This window comes from Alligator mississippiensis, chromosome 2 (genome assembly GCF_030867095.1).
Source record: "Alligator mississippiensis isolate rAllMis1 chromosome 2, rAllMis1, whole genome shotgun sequence".
In the NCBI taxonomy this organism is placed as follows: domain Eukaryota; kingdom Metazoa; phylum Chordata; order Crocodylia; family Alligatoridae; genus Alligator; species Alligator mississippiensis.
Genome location: NC_081825.1, coordinates 99,478,402 through 99,494,861, shown reverse-complemented (window position 1 = coordinate 99,494,861; position 16,460 = coordinate 99,478,402). Strand labels below are relative to the sequence as shown.

Below are 16,460 nucleotides of genomic sequence, written 5' to 3'. Positions count from 1 at the left end.
AGGATTGGAGGGAGTGATGTTATTAGTGACAAAATCAGGGACCCTGGGAGTCTAGCGCCCACCCTCCATCAGATTAGAGAATGGGGAGTTGCACAAGACTCGGACATAATCCTGATCAGCTGCGTGAAAGTCAGTGGCCCAGGCATGCTCTGGATGCATGTGTGTATGCATGTGTGCAGAGTGCTTATACATGCATGCACGCACAATTCCTCCCCCCCTTTCCACAGAACCGAGGTGACCGGGATACACGTGCATATTTGGCAGGTTCTGGGTGGACACGCGTGGGACGGCCAGCTGATTGCTTGTGGCCATGATGAACTGCTGCTACATCAGGTCCAGGTAGCAGCCATGATGTCCCCATCAGCCAATCAAGGGTGTCTCAGCCATTTGGCTCCACTCGGGAGTCTTCAGCAGCCTGGGAAGCTTGGGGGCATGCAGGGAGGCATGTGAGAGTTCTCTCCTGCCTGCTGTGCTTAGTCTGTGCAGGCAGGGTCTGAGCCGCACCCCAAAGGCTAACACGTGTTCTGCTTCCTCCTGGCCTAACTGTGGACACTTAAAGTAAAGCTTAAAGGTTAGAGCACTTCCGCTGCAAGCTTCTTGAACACTTGTACTTAACCTTGCTGCTAAGTCAAAGTGGAAAACAAAATTAATCAGGTTTCACAGTAGAAGTAATATCTTTTATTAGACCAACAAGATTTTTGCAAAAAAAAAATTTTAATTGCAAGCTTTTGGGCACAAACACCCTTCATTAGGCATTGGAGAAATATTGTAAAAGTTCTCCTGGGTAGAAATTAAAGTTCATATTTCATAGGATTTCACAGAGGAGGCAATAGCTCTCTTGTGCTGAGAGACTTCTTACCAGCTAAGAGCTGCCTGCCCAGTGGAGTTTTCTCCTCTAGACCAGCTAAGAACTGCCTGCTTTCTCCTCTAGACCAGTATGGCTACAACCTGGATACCTGAAACAAAATTAATGGAATTTTGTTTGCCTATTACATTAAAAAACAAAAAATGGAAAATGTATAGATCCTTGGGCTTTGGTTCTAAGCAGGTACTGAACCTCAGATATGTAGAGCTCTAAAATATAGTTCTCTATCACTTTGGCCCAAGACTTTAAGCACCAGACAAACACAAGATTTAGGTGCCTTTATGTTTGTGGTTCTCAACCAGGATTCTGTGGCACCCCAGGGCACCCCTAGAACCTGTTAGGGGTGCTACAGGGAGAAACTGCCCTGAACACCCTGATTTCATAGATTTCATAGACATTAGGGCTGGAAAGGACCTCGGAAGATCATCGAGTCCAGCCCCCTGCCCAAAGGGCAGGAAGTCAGCTGGGGTCATAGGATCCCAGCAAGATAAGCATCCAGTTTGCTCTTGAAGGTGTTCAATGTAGGCGCTTGAACCACCTCCAGTGGCAGGCTGTTCCAGACCTTGGGGGCTCGGACAGTAAAGAAATTCTTCTTTATGTCCAGCCTGAAATGGTCTTGTAGTAGTTTATGACCATTCGACCTAGTCGTCATCCTTTGGGGTTCTCTGGTGAACAAACGTTCCCCCAGATACTGGTGGTCACCCCTGATAAACTTATAGATGGCCATCAGATCACCCCTGAGCCTGCGCATTTCCAGGCTAAAGAGCCCCAGGGCTCTCAGCCTTTCATCATAGGGTCTGCTTCCCTGACCTCTGATCGTGCGCGTGGCTCTTCTCTGGACTCTCTCAAGCTTCTCCACATCCTTTTTGAATTGTGGAGCCCAAAACTGGACGCAGTACTCCAGCTGCAGCCTCACTAAGGTTACCCCCAAGTCTCTTTCTTCCGTAGTGCTAGCCAACATAGCACTGCCGAGCCTATAAGGATGCTGCGGGTTTTTCTTCCCAAGGTGGAGAACCTTGCATTTATTGGCATTGAACACCATCATATTCTCGTCCGCCCACTTGCTGAGCCTGTCCAGGTCAGCCTGGATCACTTGCCTGTCTTCTGGTGTGGATGCTTTGCCCCAAAATTTGGTGTCATAAGTGAACTTGGCCAGTCTGCTTCTGACTCCAGTGTCCACATCATTAATGAAGATGTTGAACAGTATGGGTCCAAGGACAGAGCCTTGGGGGACACCACTGGTCACAGGACACCATGATGACTGACTTCCATCAATTACTACACTCTGGGTCCGACCACAGAGCCAATTTTCCAGCCAGTGGATCGTGGAGGACCCAAGGCGACAATTGGCCAGTTTCTCCAAGAGGTGATCATGGGAAACCAGATCGAAGGCTTTTTTGAAGTCAAGATATATGACATCAATCTCTTCTCCCTTGTCCAGGTGATAGGTCACCTGGTCGTAGAAGGAAATGAGATTGGTCAAGGAAGACCTACCTGCAACAAACCCGTGCTGGCTATCCCTTAAGATGTTGGCGTTGGCCAGTCCATTAAGGATGGCCTCTTTAATAAACTTTTCTAAGATCTTCCCCGGGATAGAAGTCAGGCTAATGGGCCTATAGTTAGCCGGATCCACTTTCCTCCCTTTCTTGAAGATAGGCACCACATTGGCCTTCTTCCAGTTTTCGGGCACTATACCAGAGCGCCATGAGTTTTCAAAGATCCGTGCTAGAGGCTGGGCTATGATGCTCGCCAGCTCCTTGAGTACCCTGGGGTGAAGATTGTCAGGGCTGGCTGACTTGAAGGTATCCAGCTTCTCAAGATGTTCCTTCACAAACGTTTCATTTCCAGGAGGCGTGTTGGAGCTGAACTGGGAAGACCTGCAGAAGCCCATTGAATATCCCCTTTGTATTATACAATTTAGCATTGAAAATAATAGAATTTTGTGGCACATTTCATTGCCCTTTTCAGCACCTCTGTCATGGTGAGAGCTGCATTTATCATGTTACGTCTTCTTAGAATCAACTGTAGCCTGTAAAATCCTATGACAGTAATATCATGTCATGGTAATGGTGTTACTTTTTGCTTGCTGATAAGCATCTAAGGAAATGTTATAATACTATGCACTTATTATAGACTTATTGCTTTAAGAAAATACTAACAGGAATGGAAAAGTCTTCGTGTGGTAAATGTTAGGCTACTGACAAAGGTGATTAAAAGGTATGTTAGAAACTCTTCATGGAACAAATATTTAATTCCTACTGGAGGAAAAATAGCTTTTCTGAGGTGTGTTTTTTCATCATCTGTACATCAGTGTGGCTTCACAATGTATGCTGCAGCTATGCCAAAAGTTCCATGGATCTTCCATTGAGCCAGGAGAATCTTAGGATGTACTAAGATTTTTGCACCGTGGTTGGCACCAGGCCAGCACTATAAAGGCTTTGGATAGGGGTGCAGTATTTATAGCAGAAGTTTCTTTTAAAAACCTTGCATAAAATAATTTTTCCTATACCAATATCTTATCAGACATTTGCTTACTTGCTGTCCTGGAGGTTTGTTACTGAATGACCTTGATTGCAGGGTTGGCTTCAGCTGATAAGAACTTCAGATAAGGATTCTTTTGCTAACTTAATGAGACTAATAGCACTTAATATGTTGCCGGTTCTTTAAAAATTTATGTATTCAGTAAATGCACAATAAGTTAATAGTCATACAGTAAATAAATAAGAATGTCAGACTTTGTATACATCTGAAACAACAAGATATTTTTAAAGAAAATTTCTCAGGGTTTTGTGAAACAGTTGCAACATGTCAAAGTGAATCTTGGGTTTTTAAAATTTTCCATTACTGTCTGCCACAAATTTGCTTCATTGGCTGCTATCACATTTGTTTGGTATATGTTGAGTGTTTAATAGTTCAAGTAATTTAAGTGCTCAGTTTAGTGACTTCTACTAGCTGCTGTAATCATATGTTTCTAAACATCAAGGGATTTAGTAGGCCTGTGAAAAGAGAACCAGGCACTAAGCCAAGAATTCAGTTGAGTTGTCATATAGTGGCCCAGATGGAACAAATTTCATTTTTCCATAGTTTCAGATATGACTTTTTCCCCAGAGGACATTCTATAAAAGGTTCCAGTATATTAAGGATGAGTGGAATCCTAAGAGTCATGGCCAGCTAATTTTAATGTTACAAAAATATCTTAGGAATGAAGTGTTGAAAGGGACATCCAAAAGATCGAGCTACTCTGAGGCAGGATCTTAATCTTAAAGACACCTTAATCACCTTTGTCTGTCTAACCTGTTCTTAAAAAGCCTTTAGTGAGGAGGATCCCACAGTTTCCCCTTAGGTATTGCATTCTAGCATTTATCTCCTTATCCTTGTACAGGCAGTCCTCAACTTAACAACGTTTTGAGTTCCAACATTTCACACTTACGACATTTATAAATTGACACCCCATTTCAACTTTCTCACATCAGTTTCGACTTTACAACACTTGATCCGATGTGATGCCACACCAGCGAACAAGTTCGCTGCGTCTCTCATCTCCCTGGAGAACATCTGTCCAAACTTGCTTGGACGCTTTCTTTAAGAAAGTAGACAAGACTTCAGAAAAACCTGCAGCCAAGACTCCTGAGAAGACTCCAGCCAAGAACCCTTCAAAAAGTCCAACCAAGAGACCTTCAAAAAGTCCAGCAAAGTCGCCTCAAAGAAGTACTTCCAAATCAATATGATCGCTATTTACAATATAAATACATTAATGTGGCTATGTTACTCATCTATAATTGATTGGGTACAAAATGCTGGCTTATTTTTGGTGAAAACAGGATATTGGCCCTTGGTTCAGGAACCAATTCCCTGTTTATAACGTTGTTTCCTATGGAAAAATACATTCCGAGTTTCAATGTTTTGACTTAAGACGCAGTTTCCAGTAACCAATTGTGTCCTAAGTCCGAGGACTGCCTGTATTTAGTTTGGCTATTAGAGGAAGAAAAAAGAATTCTAATTTGTTGCAGGTAACAATGACTTTTTTCCTTTTTATTTTACTCTCACTGGGGATGGAGAACATTTGTTCACCACCCTGTATATATAGTTTTACACATATTGGAAAACTGTCTGTTTCCCTACCTGGTTTTATCTTTTTTAGGACAAACAAACTCAACTTGTTATCTGTCTTGAAATCAAAGTTGTTGCCTTCATTAAGTAACATGCTTCACCTTTATTAAGTAAAATAGAATAATGGCTTCTGTGACACTTCAGTTAATTCATCCCAGGATGATATTTGCCTTTATGTACAGTGTTTTCTGCTTGTAGGCTGAAGTGACCCAGGTTGGGTCCAAGGCAAGTGGATGCTAGAAACCCACTGCCACAGAGCTGATTCTCCCTGCCATCCAGCCTTCACTTGGGCAAAGCTCCCTGGTGCTCAGCTATGGCACAGGTGAAATCCCTCACTCCTGGAACACTGCCAGGCTCTCCTATTCCACTATTTGCAAATCCTTGACCTAGCCAATTTTTTCCTGTTTTGTGTTTGTGCATTTGGTGTTTTTTTTCTCCTTAAGTGTAGCAATATGAACTTGTGCATAATGAACCAAAACCAGCTAGTTTGTTTACATAGACCATATTTCCATAATTTGTGTTTAAGTTTTTTATATGTCCAACAGCCTCACTGAAGTCATCCTATCATATATATTTACTTTCTCTTGTCCTGTTAGGAAAGAAATTGGATTAGTTCAACATGACTTGTTCTGAATGAATTCATATAAACTGTTTATCAACTTATCTTGTTCTTGGCACAGATAAATTATATAACATGTTTTTTTCCAGCATCTTTCTGGCTTTGAAATTAGGCTGACTTTTATATAATTCCCTAGGTCCTCCTTTCCCCCCACTTTTAAGATAAACATTTGTGTTTGCTGTTCTTCAACCCTCTGGAACCTCCTCTATGTTTGCAAGTTCTCAAAGATAATTGCTAATGGTTTAGAGGTTGCTTTGCTCTAAGATGGCATTTTCATGAGGCCCTGCCAACTTGTATACATCAAGCTTATCTAAATATTCTTTAGCGTGTTCTTTTCCTGTTCTGGCTCATATTCCTATCCCTTCATTAAAATTGATGGATGGAAATTTACCTTTTTTGTGAAAACCGAAGTAAGGAAGTAATGGACACTTGAACCTTCCATTTGTCATCTATTATTTTCTCCTTCCCCATTTTAAGACGGCAACAAGAAAATGGTCTATGAATGCAGTAGAAGTAAAAGGAAAACAAAGAAAAGTAGAGGTCCATTAGTTATATTTGCTGGTAACTGAAACTTCTTTGTTCATTAGACTTTTAGCCCTATATATAATCATTGTTTTGTCTTACTTCTTTAATACTGTTTTGATTTTCAGGTTGTTAAAGAGCTCCTGATACAACCATATTAGTACATCATTATGCTTTTGAATTGGACTAAAATAAAAAAAAAAAAAATTAGGGAACCAAACTGTGAAAATGGGAGTATTTTTCCCTCTCTTGAATGTCTCTTTGTGGGTGAGATGTTTGTCCCTGTTCTGGCACTTTATGCCACAGAAAAGCACCTGAGCATCAGACTTTGAGAGCCTAGGTTTTGTTGGCAAGAGGAGGATTGCTTCCATCCTCTTGAGTGGAAGGGCTGGGCGGGGCACAGTTATTCGGTGGGTGCCACGGGCCAGATGAAAGTGCTTGGAGGGTTGGATCTGGCTCACGGGCTGTATTTTACCCACTTCTGGTTTAGTCCATCTTGTCTCCCTGCCCCCTAGACTGTGAGTTCCAGTGCTTCATGTCTCCATCTGTGTCTCTGTAAGGGAACTGAAGACTCATGATGAGCATCACCATCCCTTTCATGTCAACGCATACCTGTGAAATACACTGGCAAAGTGTGTGCTCTCAGAAGCACACAGAGTTTGCACCCTGGGGTGTTGGAGGATAGTCTGGCAGGTGGGGAGGGGGCTTGAATCTTTAGCTGCACAGTGTGGAGCAGAGGCAGGACACTGTTGTGAGAGGAGGTGTCACCACCAACAGGCAGGTTAACCTATCCCTGGCCCTGGAGCCACTGCAGTGTTTTTGGCAAGAAGGATCCAAAGCACTGAATTAGATGTTGGCTGCAGGGCCAGGTGTGTGTCACTTGGTTCCTGACACTGAAAGCTTCTTTCTTAGTGGCATCCTGTCCCCGCTTCACTCTGTGACTGAAGGCTCTGAGCCCCCCTGTCCCCATATATTATTGAGTGCTTGAGGCTCAAGTGCCACATGCAGCAGCTGCCTATGCCACATGTGGCATGTACGCTGCAGGTTGGCCACCCATGTGATAAGTTGTCTAATATTCATATCCTAGATCTTCTGTTTTTGAAGGGGTGTTTTCCCCAACCTGTTCTCCTTCCAGATTGGAAATACTGAGTCTGTTTGTGAAACTTTTTATCACTTAAGTTTGTTTTTGATCTCCCTTGTTCTCCAATTCATTTTTCATTGTTTCCTGAATTAGTTCAATTATTCCTGTTTATAACAAGCTATTTTTCTCGCAGTCCAAATCACATGTAGTACTCTTCAGTTGAAAATCATAATCTTCATATTGCTTTCCTCATTTAATGTTTTGTTTTTTTTTAAAGAATTCATGAGCTTTTTTTGTTCTCTCTGCTCATGCTATTAAAGTTCTGTGAGGTCAGTAGTGCCTTTGCCAATAAACTGAATGCACAGTGTTCTTTCAGTGTGGAACACAGAGTAGCATATAGGTCACAGGACACATTTTTGAGTGTCTTTTGGACCAGATCATAAGCTTCCACTGAATGGAAAAAAGACTCTGACTGAAGTGGAGACCCATGAGTGCTGCCAGTATTTCATCTGTAAGCCAGTAGCACTCCCTTAATATAAAGAAGCATGAAGAACCTGATTCTACTTCCATTGCAGACAGTACTCTTGGAAGAAACCACGAAATTCTCTATTGAGGCAATTTAGAAACATTTCCTCTTATCAAATCACTTTGGTAGTTGCTTGATGTTTTTAAAATAACAGAAGACTGATTTACTTACAGGTAGATTGTGATCTCTTACAAAAGAGAGGAAAATAGTTATGCTATCACTTTTGATATGCTGATTGCTACTTATTGCTCCCTCAGAACAAATTCACCTGGAAGGGAAGCCTGCTTTCCTTTCTCTTCTGTTGCTTACCGGTACATTTTTTTATACACATTTATTTTATACACATTTTTTATACACATTTAAGCATCAGGGTCTTGGGATGCACAAAACTGCTTGTTAAATGTGCTACGTTGTAGAGGACCTAGTTCTAAAAGGAGCACACTCTTGAGTTTGTAGCTCTAGTAACTTTCTGATGGAAATCCCTGAAGTATTTAGTACTACAGAGTTTGTGAGATGTCGCAGAGTAGAGAACAAACAGCTAGAGACTTTTTGTGAAGAGAAGTAGACTTTCAGGTGCTGGAGCTGAGCAAGCACTGGTCTCCAATTTAACACAAATATCTGTATTGTGGCTGAGGGACATCCCACTGCTTGTAGTACATAATGGTGGGAAAGTCAGCATGCTGAACAGAGACCACAACTGTGAGAACGTGAACGTGGACTCTTGGAAGGATATGGAAATTAATACTTGGCAAGAAAAAGTCTAAGAAATCAGACAAGCTGTTTTATAGAAAGGGAGTTGGAGGGAGCAAAAATATTCAGACAGAAACTTGTTGTCCCTGTCCCCCCCTGCACCCTCTTTTTTTTTTTTTTTTTTTTTAAAGGAAATTTAATCTATTAAACTAAAAGATGGAGTTGTAAAATCTTCAGGTGGGAGACAGAGCTTCTCCCTAAAGGAGTTACTGATTATTGATACTGTAAGCATTAGCCAAACAATGTTTATGGTATAATTTTTACTCAGAAATGCAGTTGCAACAAAATTTCTCAAATGTGAGTAGTGTTCTGTTTTGCAAGAGTATACCTGAGTATTCTCCATTCTCCCTGTTGTCCCTTTTCTGTATGTCTTATTTTTGGTAAGATAGATTCCTCTTCCTTGGATCCATTTTTATTGAGGCTTGATTGTTTTCACAAATGATACCTTATTGATCGTATGCCTTCATTTCGGGGTGGTGTTGGAGAGGGATGGAATCGTAACCCTTTGCTGAAAATCTTGTCTTCCATGCACGTGCTTCAGAAACAGTTTTCCAAGTTGTACCAGCAGAATTTTTAATTAAAAACCTTCAGATGAATATTGGGTGAGCACTAAGCAGCATAAGCTGTGGTACTTCTAGGCAGTAAACTTCAGCATTCTTGTTTTCTGTGTGTTTAATTCTCTGCATAAAGCTCTACAATGCTCAGATGAACAGCTTCAGTTTCTTTTCTCTCTTCTCCTTTTCCAACTGACCTCCGGTATGGTATTTCATCATGTTCTTACTTTTTACAGTTGAAAACTGCCTGGCTCTGAACTGCTTGTAATTGCATTCCTGGCCGTGTCACAGTGCCAGTTAACTGTTTTAGTTACCTGCTTGTTTTAAACCACTGAACAATACAAAATCAACAGGGCACACATAAATTAATTAAAAATGGCTCTATGCCAAATCTTACAATGTAATTGTCAATTGGAGTTACTGTTGAATGCGTGTCTTTTAATGGATTCCATAAAGATCATTGATTTGGCCCTACCTTATTTGACAGGTTTTCCAGTGACTAAATTTATTCTAATGGATCACTGGCAATACAACTTGTGTTGGATGTACAAAACTGGGTAGCACTAAATAATCAGGAGGATAGGCCATTGATACATAGCAGCCCAGATCACTTAGCTTGCTGCAAGCAAGCTGGAGATTTAAATCCAGATGACTACATAGTCATGCATCTAGGAACAAAGCGTGCAAGCCATTTTATATCCTGGGAAATAGTGACTATGATTATCTTGGAAGTAGTGACTGTGATTATCATGTTCATCTGATTGTCATTTGTGACGAGAACAAATGTATTCTTGAATGTATCATTGGGAATCTGGAGTAAAAGCAGTGAGGTTATACTGCCTCCCAAACTTTCTAACTACCTTTAACTACCTCCCAATCTTCCCTAAACATATGGTTTCTCTTTAATAAGAGGTGTACTGTCTTCCTGGCAAGCACTGGCAGTTGGGTGACAAGTCTTTCCAGGCTGCATAACTTTGCCTCTACTCTCTCAGCTAAGTTGAATTCTGTTTAGGGGCAGATTTGTTCCCTCACTGAGATGTTAGTCTGGTTACCACAAGTTTCCACAGCAACAGTTACAGATAAACTGCATAAAACTTTCCATTAGGTAAAGACTTCTAGCCTTTTCAAGATGAACCCTCATGCTTCTGTTGTTCACCATAGATGCTCAGCTCTGAGGCTAGACATGTGCTTTTGGCTTGTCCTGTGAAATTCCTTTTGGGTTTGACTGAAGTTATACATTTAAAATTTGCCCTTGTCTCTTTTTGCCAGGAAAGTTTGGCATTCTGGCATAAATCACCAAAGGCACAAATGTTCAAAGCATCCACACCCACCTGATCACTTTTTGTACTGGAAACACCTGAAAACTGGTGGTCCATCCCTTAGTGTGGAGGTACAACACAGAGCAAGATTTCCCCCAACTTTCAGGGAGGTCTAGGATGCTCCTTCAGTAAGTTCTTTTGGACATAACACATGGAACCAATGACTTGACTTGTTCTCTCCTTTTCATGCCTCTGGTCCCTGCTTTTCCTAGTTAAGGCAACTAATACTGTTGCTCAAGCAATCTTCGGAATTTATTTCTTGAAGTTATTTCTTTTCCGGCAATCTCTTGCAGTTGAGAATGATTTTCTTCCATGACTCTATTTTTTCACGAAAGACACCTGTGTGTGACTTCTTTTATTGTGGAGAAGCTGCTGCACAACAGCTTCCACATAACTCTTGACAGAACGGGACCTTGATCCAATGGCTTGGAGACCAAGACAACCGGGGATCTCGTTTCACTGCAGCCTTCATCTGCCTTCACAGCTGTTGAGAGTCTAACATCATCTTCTGCCTGCTCTGCCGCTGATGACTTGTAGACCCTTCTGTGGGGGCTGGGCAGGCTTATTAGCAGTGACCATTCTCTTCGAAGTGGGCTGTACTTTGATGTATGGTGCAGCACTGTTGAGACCTGTTACCAGCCAACATTTCCCAATTTGTAAGGTTGATGCTACCCTTGTTAAGGTATGTTTTCAGGGTGTCCTTGAAGTGCTTCCTCTGTCCTCCACAGGTCCACTTACCATGCCTGAGTTGAGAGAAGAGGGACTTGCTTTGGGAGATGAGCGTCAGTCACCCGCACACAGTGGCCACATCCTGGTGGTGGTGCTGCTGCTTGGTCTTTTGATTCTTACTTGTCAGTTACCCATGCTTATTTTACATTAACCTTCCCTGAAGGTCATTCCACTGTTCGCCACCTGTGGACTCTCTGGGTAGCAGTACAGCTTTTCCCCCAAATGAAATCATTTAACCTACGAAGTCAAGCACTGCAAAGTTAGGAAGCATTGTTCTGAGCTTGTCTTGTGTAACCTCAATTTTCCCTGCTTGCCATGATTAGAGCTGGTCAGAATTTCTTTGAGTAAATAATTTCACTGAAGATTTCTGAGCCTGAAATGTTTCATCTGGAATATCTCAGGTTCAATGGCCTTTCACCAAATTCAGAGCAGGGCTCCAAAGAACACCTGTATGGCCCTGGATCCTGCTGGAGAGGCTGAAAGTTACAGGGTTAATAGCCTGGGGAAAGACTTACCTTGCAGTCTGATTAGGGAATGGAGACCCTGGGAAACTTCTGCAGCTATTAGATGATACTGACCTTTTTGTAACTTCCTCTCTGGGGAGCTTCAGGCATGTCAAATTCCAAACAGTTTTGTTTTGGCGTGATCCAGTTCCAAGTCTTTTGGCTTATTAAAATAAAAAAAAAAAATCTTGCAAACTGGAAATGCTGCTTTTCCTCCAGCTCTGTTTTTGACACATTCTTTAATTGAGTAATCACAGACTATTTTTTCTAGGACCCTGTCTTTTATGTCTTTAGTGTACAGGGTGGAGGCATGGGGTGGAGGGGTAGAATATAGGTTACACAGCAAGTGCATTTCTTGTTTTTTCACTGATGCAATCTAAATACTTTCTTTTAATGTAGGCTATTTCATATAATTAATGTAAGTACTTAAGAAATAAACTTCAAAGCCTAATTAATTAACAGGCTGAATTTCTAATTGTGTATGAGAAGTGGGTTGCTTGGTGTTCACTTGTGTCATTCTGTTGAGTGCTTGAAAATATTTGGCTGTGATTTATGGAAAATGAAATAAAAATGCTTTTGTTTAAGACTGCCAAAGGTGAATGATGAAATTCTTTCTGTGTCCAGAAAAACTGATGCATGTATAGTAGGATCAGCTTGGTTGCATTTATCAAAGAATTTATAAAATTCCTAGTGCCACATTTGTTTGGGGAATACTGTAGTTTTTACTTCAGTGCTAAGGCTCAGGGATGAAAATTCAATGTTGCTCATGAGTTAGGAGCTGTAGTCATTTTGAAAAATTATCCAGGCTCTTAAGTGCCTTTGAAAATTTTCCCAAGAGCTTTAGTTTTTTTTAATGTGGAATGAAAAAAATAAAATTGTGTTCTATCCTACAGAAATTTAATGCTGTACTCTTCTTGTTTTTTTCTTTAGGCACTCAGTGTTACTGAGACTCTGATCAAACCTTTGGAAAGGTTTAGAAAAGAGCAGCTAGGAGCCGTAAAGGTTTGTCCTTAATTTTCTTTTGAAACAGTTGATTTTGATTTCTCTGATCAAAGTGCTCTCATGACACATTTGGCAGAGTGCGGAGAAATGCTGATGTTTATATAATTTTACGTACCACTTTGTTTTTTCTTTGGGAACTTGGTTCAGAAACAAATGGAAAGTTTGTGCTGGGAGGGGAGGAATGTGTCTTTTCCTCTTCCTCCCCCTGCCCTCCCTCCCTTATTCTTTTTTGTCTTGGGTACAAGAAATCCCTCACACAACGATCTGATATTGCTAATAGATGACCCCATTGCTTTACCCTGTGTTCACTTAATTGCATAATGAAAAGACTGCTACGTGTTGGGGGGGGGGGTGTGGCCTGGCCCAGTGGGAGAAAAGGGGGAGTAACTCAGACCCCTGGGGAAAAGGGGGCTTGGCCTGGCCTTGGCTTGCGGAGGGGGGGCAGCCCTGCTAAGAAAAGGGGGCATGACCTAATTCTGTGGGGGGAAAGGGGCTGTGGCCCAGCTCCAACCCAGCCCTGCCATGGAAAGGGTGTTGCAGCCTGGCTCTGACCAGACCCCTGGGGCTTGGGGTTTGGGAATCTGGCAGGGAGAAGGGTGACTCTATTAATGGCTGCTGGTTCCCTGCCGCCAAATTTCCTGACCTGTGGGTTAGATTTGATGGCTCTGCAGGCCTCATTTGGCCTGGAAGCCAGAGGTTGAACACCTCTGGTCTGGGATGCTAATCTATGTTTGCTATAGCAAAAATACAAGGTATACTCATTCCAAAAGTGAAAAATAAATATGTTGTCCAATTTCTGAGGATTCTTATGGATAAGTGAGTCTTGAGGAATAGGATCTTACCTACTCAGTCAATAGTTTCATAGTTGGTAGGGTTGGAAGGGACCTGAGCAGATCATCAAGTCTAACCCCCTGCCATGGCAGGAAAAAGTACTGGGGTCAAACGGCCCTAGCGAGGTGTTCGTCTAACCTCCATACTAATGTCAATGTTAGTATCTCCTGTGAGATAAGGAGTACTTACTGAATTAATTCTTCAGAAACAGACTCTTTTGATAAATCTAAAAGTTAAATTTAACCAAGCAAGTGCATCTGTTTTCAGTAGTCTCTCCAAGTTTTAGTAAGCACCAAATGCAATGTCATCTTTTATCTCACATCACTTTAGTTTGTGGTTCCTTCCAGTTTTCAAAGCTTATTTAATAATATGTTTGGGGTTGGGTTCAGTGAAAGTTCTGGCACAGGGACTTACCCTTCATTTGTATGTTTAGATGAGCTTAGCATGGGGATCATATTTAGTGTAACAGAGCTCAGCAGGACTAGATTCAGGCACTCAGTTGATTAAAAATCGATTTGAAATATCAGTTTGTTCACTTGGGGATGTAGTATTTTGCATTCTCTATTCTCTAATGGCTGCTTTCACATCTCTTTCACCTGTACTGAGTGGATAAAATGCTGTCCCCATATTTTATGTTTTAATAAATGTTGAATTTATTACTTGCAGGAAGAAAAGAAGAAGTTTGACAAAGAGACAGAGAAGAACTACAGTTTGATAGAGAAGCATTTGAGTTTGTCAGCCAAGAAGAAAGAGCTGCAGTTACAAGAGGTATGGTTGCTACAATTTTCTCAGCATTGCTGTGGACACAGGTCTTTTAGTTTGAGGTAATCAAATAAGTTAATATTAGCACAACAGGATCACTGAGGTTGTTGAAAAATAAATTGCCATCTACTAAGAAGGTATGGTAAGACAATCAGTACTGTTGATAGTCGAAGGAATAGCAAACCATGAATGCATTATGACTAAACCTGCATTTTTATTAAGCTTTCACCACATGCACATTTGTACTTTTTATTTTATAGAGAAGATTTGGATGATGCACTTACAGAAAGAAAATTGTCTTTAAAATATGCCCTGTGTTTATACTTAATGTTAAGCGCAACAATGCTTGTGTGCCTGGATTGTTCGTTTATTTTTAATTTTTGAAGAGTCATGTTATGAAATGATGCTCCAAAAAGTATGGGAGGCAGGAGGAGGAGGTGGGGATTAATGTCTTTATAGCATAGAACTTAAAATTCAATTTGTTTTCCATGGTATTATTTCTGTCCCCTCAGGGGTCCATTGTACTTCCTTTAGTTTTTATTTCTGGAAGACCAGTAAATAATGTATGGGAAAACGAGCTGAGGAAGTTTTGTTAGAGCCTCTGTAGACAGAAGAGTTGTTTTAACCATGAACAAAACTCCCAAAATTCTTAACAGCTTTTGTCTATGAATATTTCATATATTTTGGTAATGCTTAAAAATTCCCCAAAGATAAGGTTTTTCTGAACAAAATGTTCCCAGCAGCCTCCTTCACAAAAAATCATTTTCACACCCAGTAAGCTACTCGGTAAGTTGAAGAACCAGAACATACTTGGATTTCTTCTACACACTATCTCTGAACGTTGTATTATTCATAAATGTTGCAAACATATATGTGCTTAGTTTTGAAGAGGTGAGTAGTCCCACTGAAGTCGATTGGGACTACCTTCACATGCCTATAGATAAATGTTTGGAGAAGCATAGGTAGAAATTGTCTGAAAAATTGATCACATGCTGAAGAAACGTTATGGAGAAAAATGTAGAGGAGTTATTTTAGCCTTTTTAGAAGCTTTATTTGTAGAAGCATATCTAAAGGTCAGAAGACCTGTAGATATCTGAAACAGAAACATGACACCACCTGGAAGGAAATGTACAACATCCCAGAGATGGCCATCTTGAGGTGCATAGCAGAACCTTGTGTTAGGAGTAGAAAGTAGATGTATTGAATTTTATTTGAAAAACTCAGTACAGAAAATCCACTTAGAATAGCTATTGTGATCTCTTCTATGATAGTTATCAGAGCAAATGATAAGTCAATCAACTGGTAAACACCTAGAGAAGGGAGTGGTGATTCCAAGCAGCCAAGTTGAATTTGTTAAGAAAAAATCATGCCATATTTCTTTCCTCCTTTGGTGGGGTGATTAATTTCAGTGAAGGAAATACAGGGGATGTGATATACTTCAGGAAGACTGAATTCAGTATCACATTTATGAATCACAAGTCGTGGTAGAGGGTAGTATCTGTTATTAGATCAAGTAGATATTTGCAAAAAAAAGTAATCTTTATTTGCAAGCTTTTGGACACACGCACCCTTCTTCAGGCACAGAAGAATGCAAAGATTATAAAATTTCTCCCAGGTGGAAATGAAAATTTGTATTTCACAGGAGAGCTGAAGGTGTTGTAAGATCTCCTGGTTGGAAAAGTTCATTTTGTGCAAATTAGGCTCAGATAAAAGTTAGAGCAGTGTATTAACCAAATATCTAGTTATTACCAAACATTTAGTTGTTCTAGTTATTACCAAATATATAGTTGGTCTAATAAAAGATATCACCTCTACTACAAGTTCTGATTCCTTTTGCCTGTTGACCAATATGGCTACAACCTGTATCCCTGCAACATGGAAGATATCAAAATTAGCCATTTTTTAAATGAAAACTTCCTTCTTGTAAAATTATAAAGCTGACACCCTTGCTCCTGCCTCTTGTTTTGAGGCAAATTTGCATGTTCACTGAGCACAGAGCTACCTCAATACAAGAGAAATTTCTTGCCTAGCATAGCCTTCCATCAACCCATCCTCCTGTGGAATATGAAACATAACCAGAAGGAAACATAATTCAACATCCTGCTCATCATCAGACAACTTTTTAAACAACCCCCCCCCCCCCCAAAAAAAAAAAAAAAAATGAGGTTTTCCTGGAAGAAGCAGCACGTTAGTTTGATTCAGCTCTGCAGCATCTATAGATCGGGTATTTCAGCTGGGCTTTTTGGCACTTTTATCTAAAACTGATTCAATCAGCTGTTACAGGGGT

General features: G+C 40.8%; 1 protein-coding gene across 2 annotated transcripts in view; it reads left to right on the top strand.

Moving 5' to 3' along the window:
• ARHGAP10 (Rho GTPase activating protein 10) overlaps nt 1–16,460 on the top strand; it is a 219,185-nt gene that overhangs the window by 69,020 nt on the left and 133,705 nt on the right. For both annotated transcript variants that reach the window (XM_014593705.3, XM_014593702.3), the window contains exons 4-5: nt 12,509–12,580; nt 14,078–14,179. In XM_014593705.3, the coding sequence (XP_014449191.1) occupies nt 12,509–12,580; nt 14,078–14,179 (174 nt within the window). The remainder of the gene's footprint in view (nt 1–12,508; nt 12,581–14,077; nt 14,180–16,460) is intronic.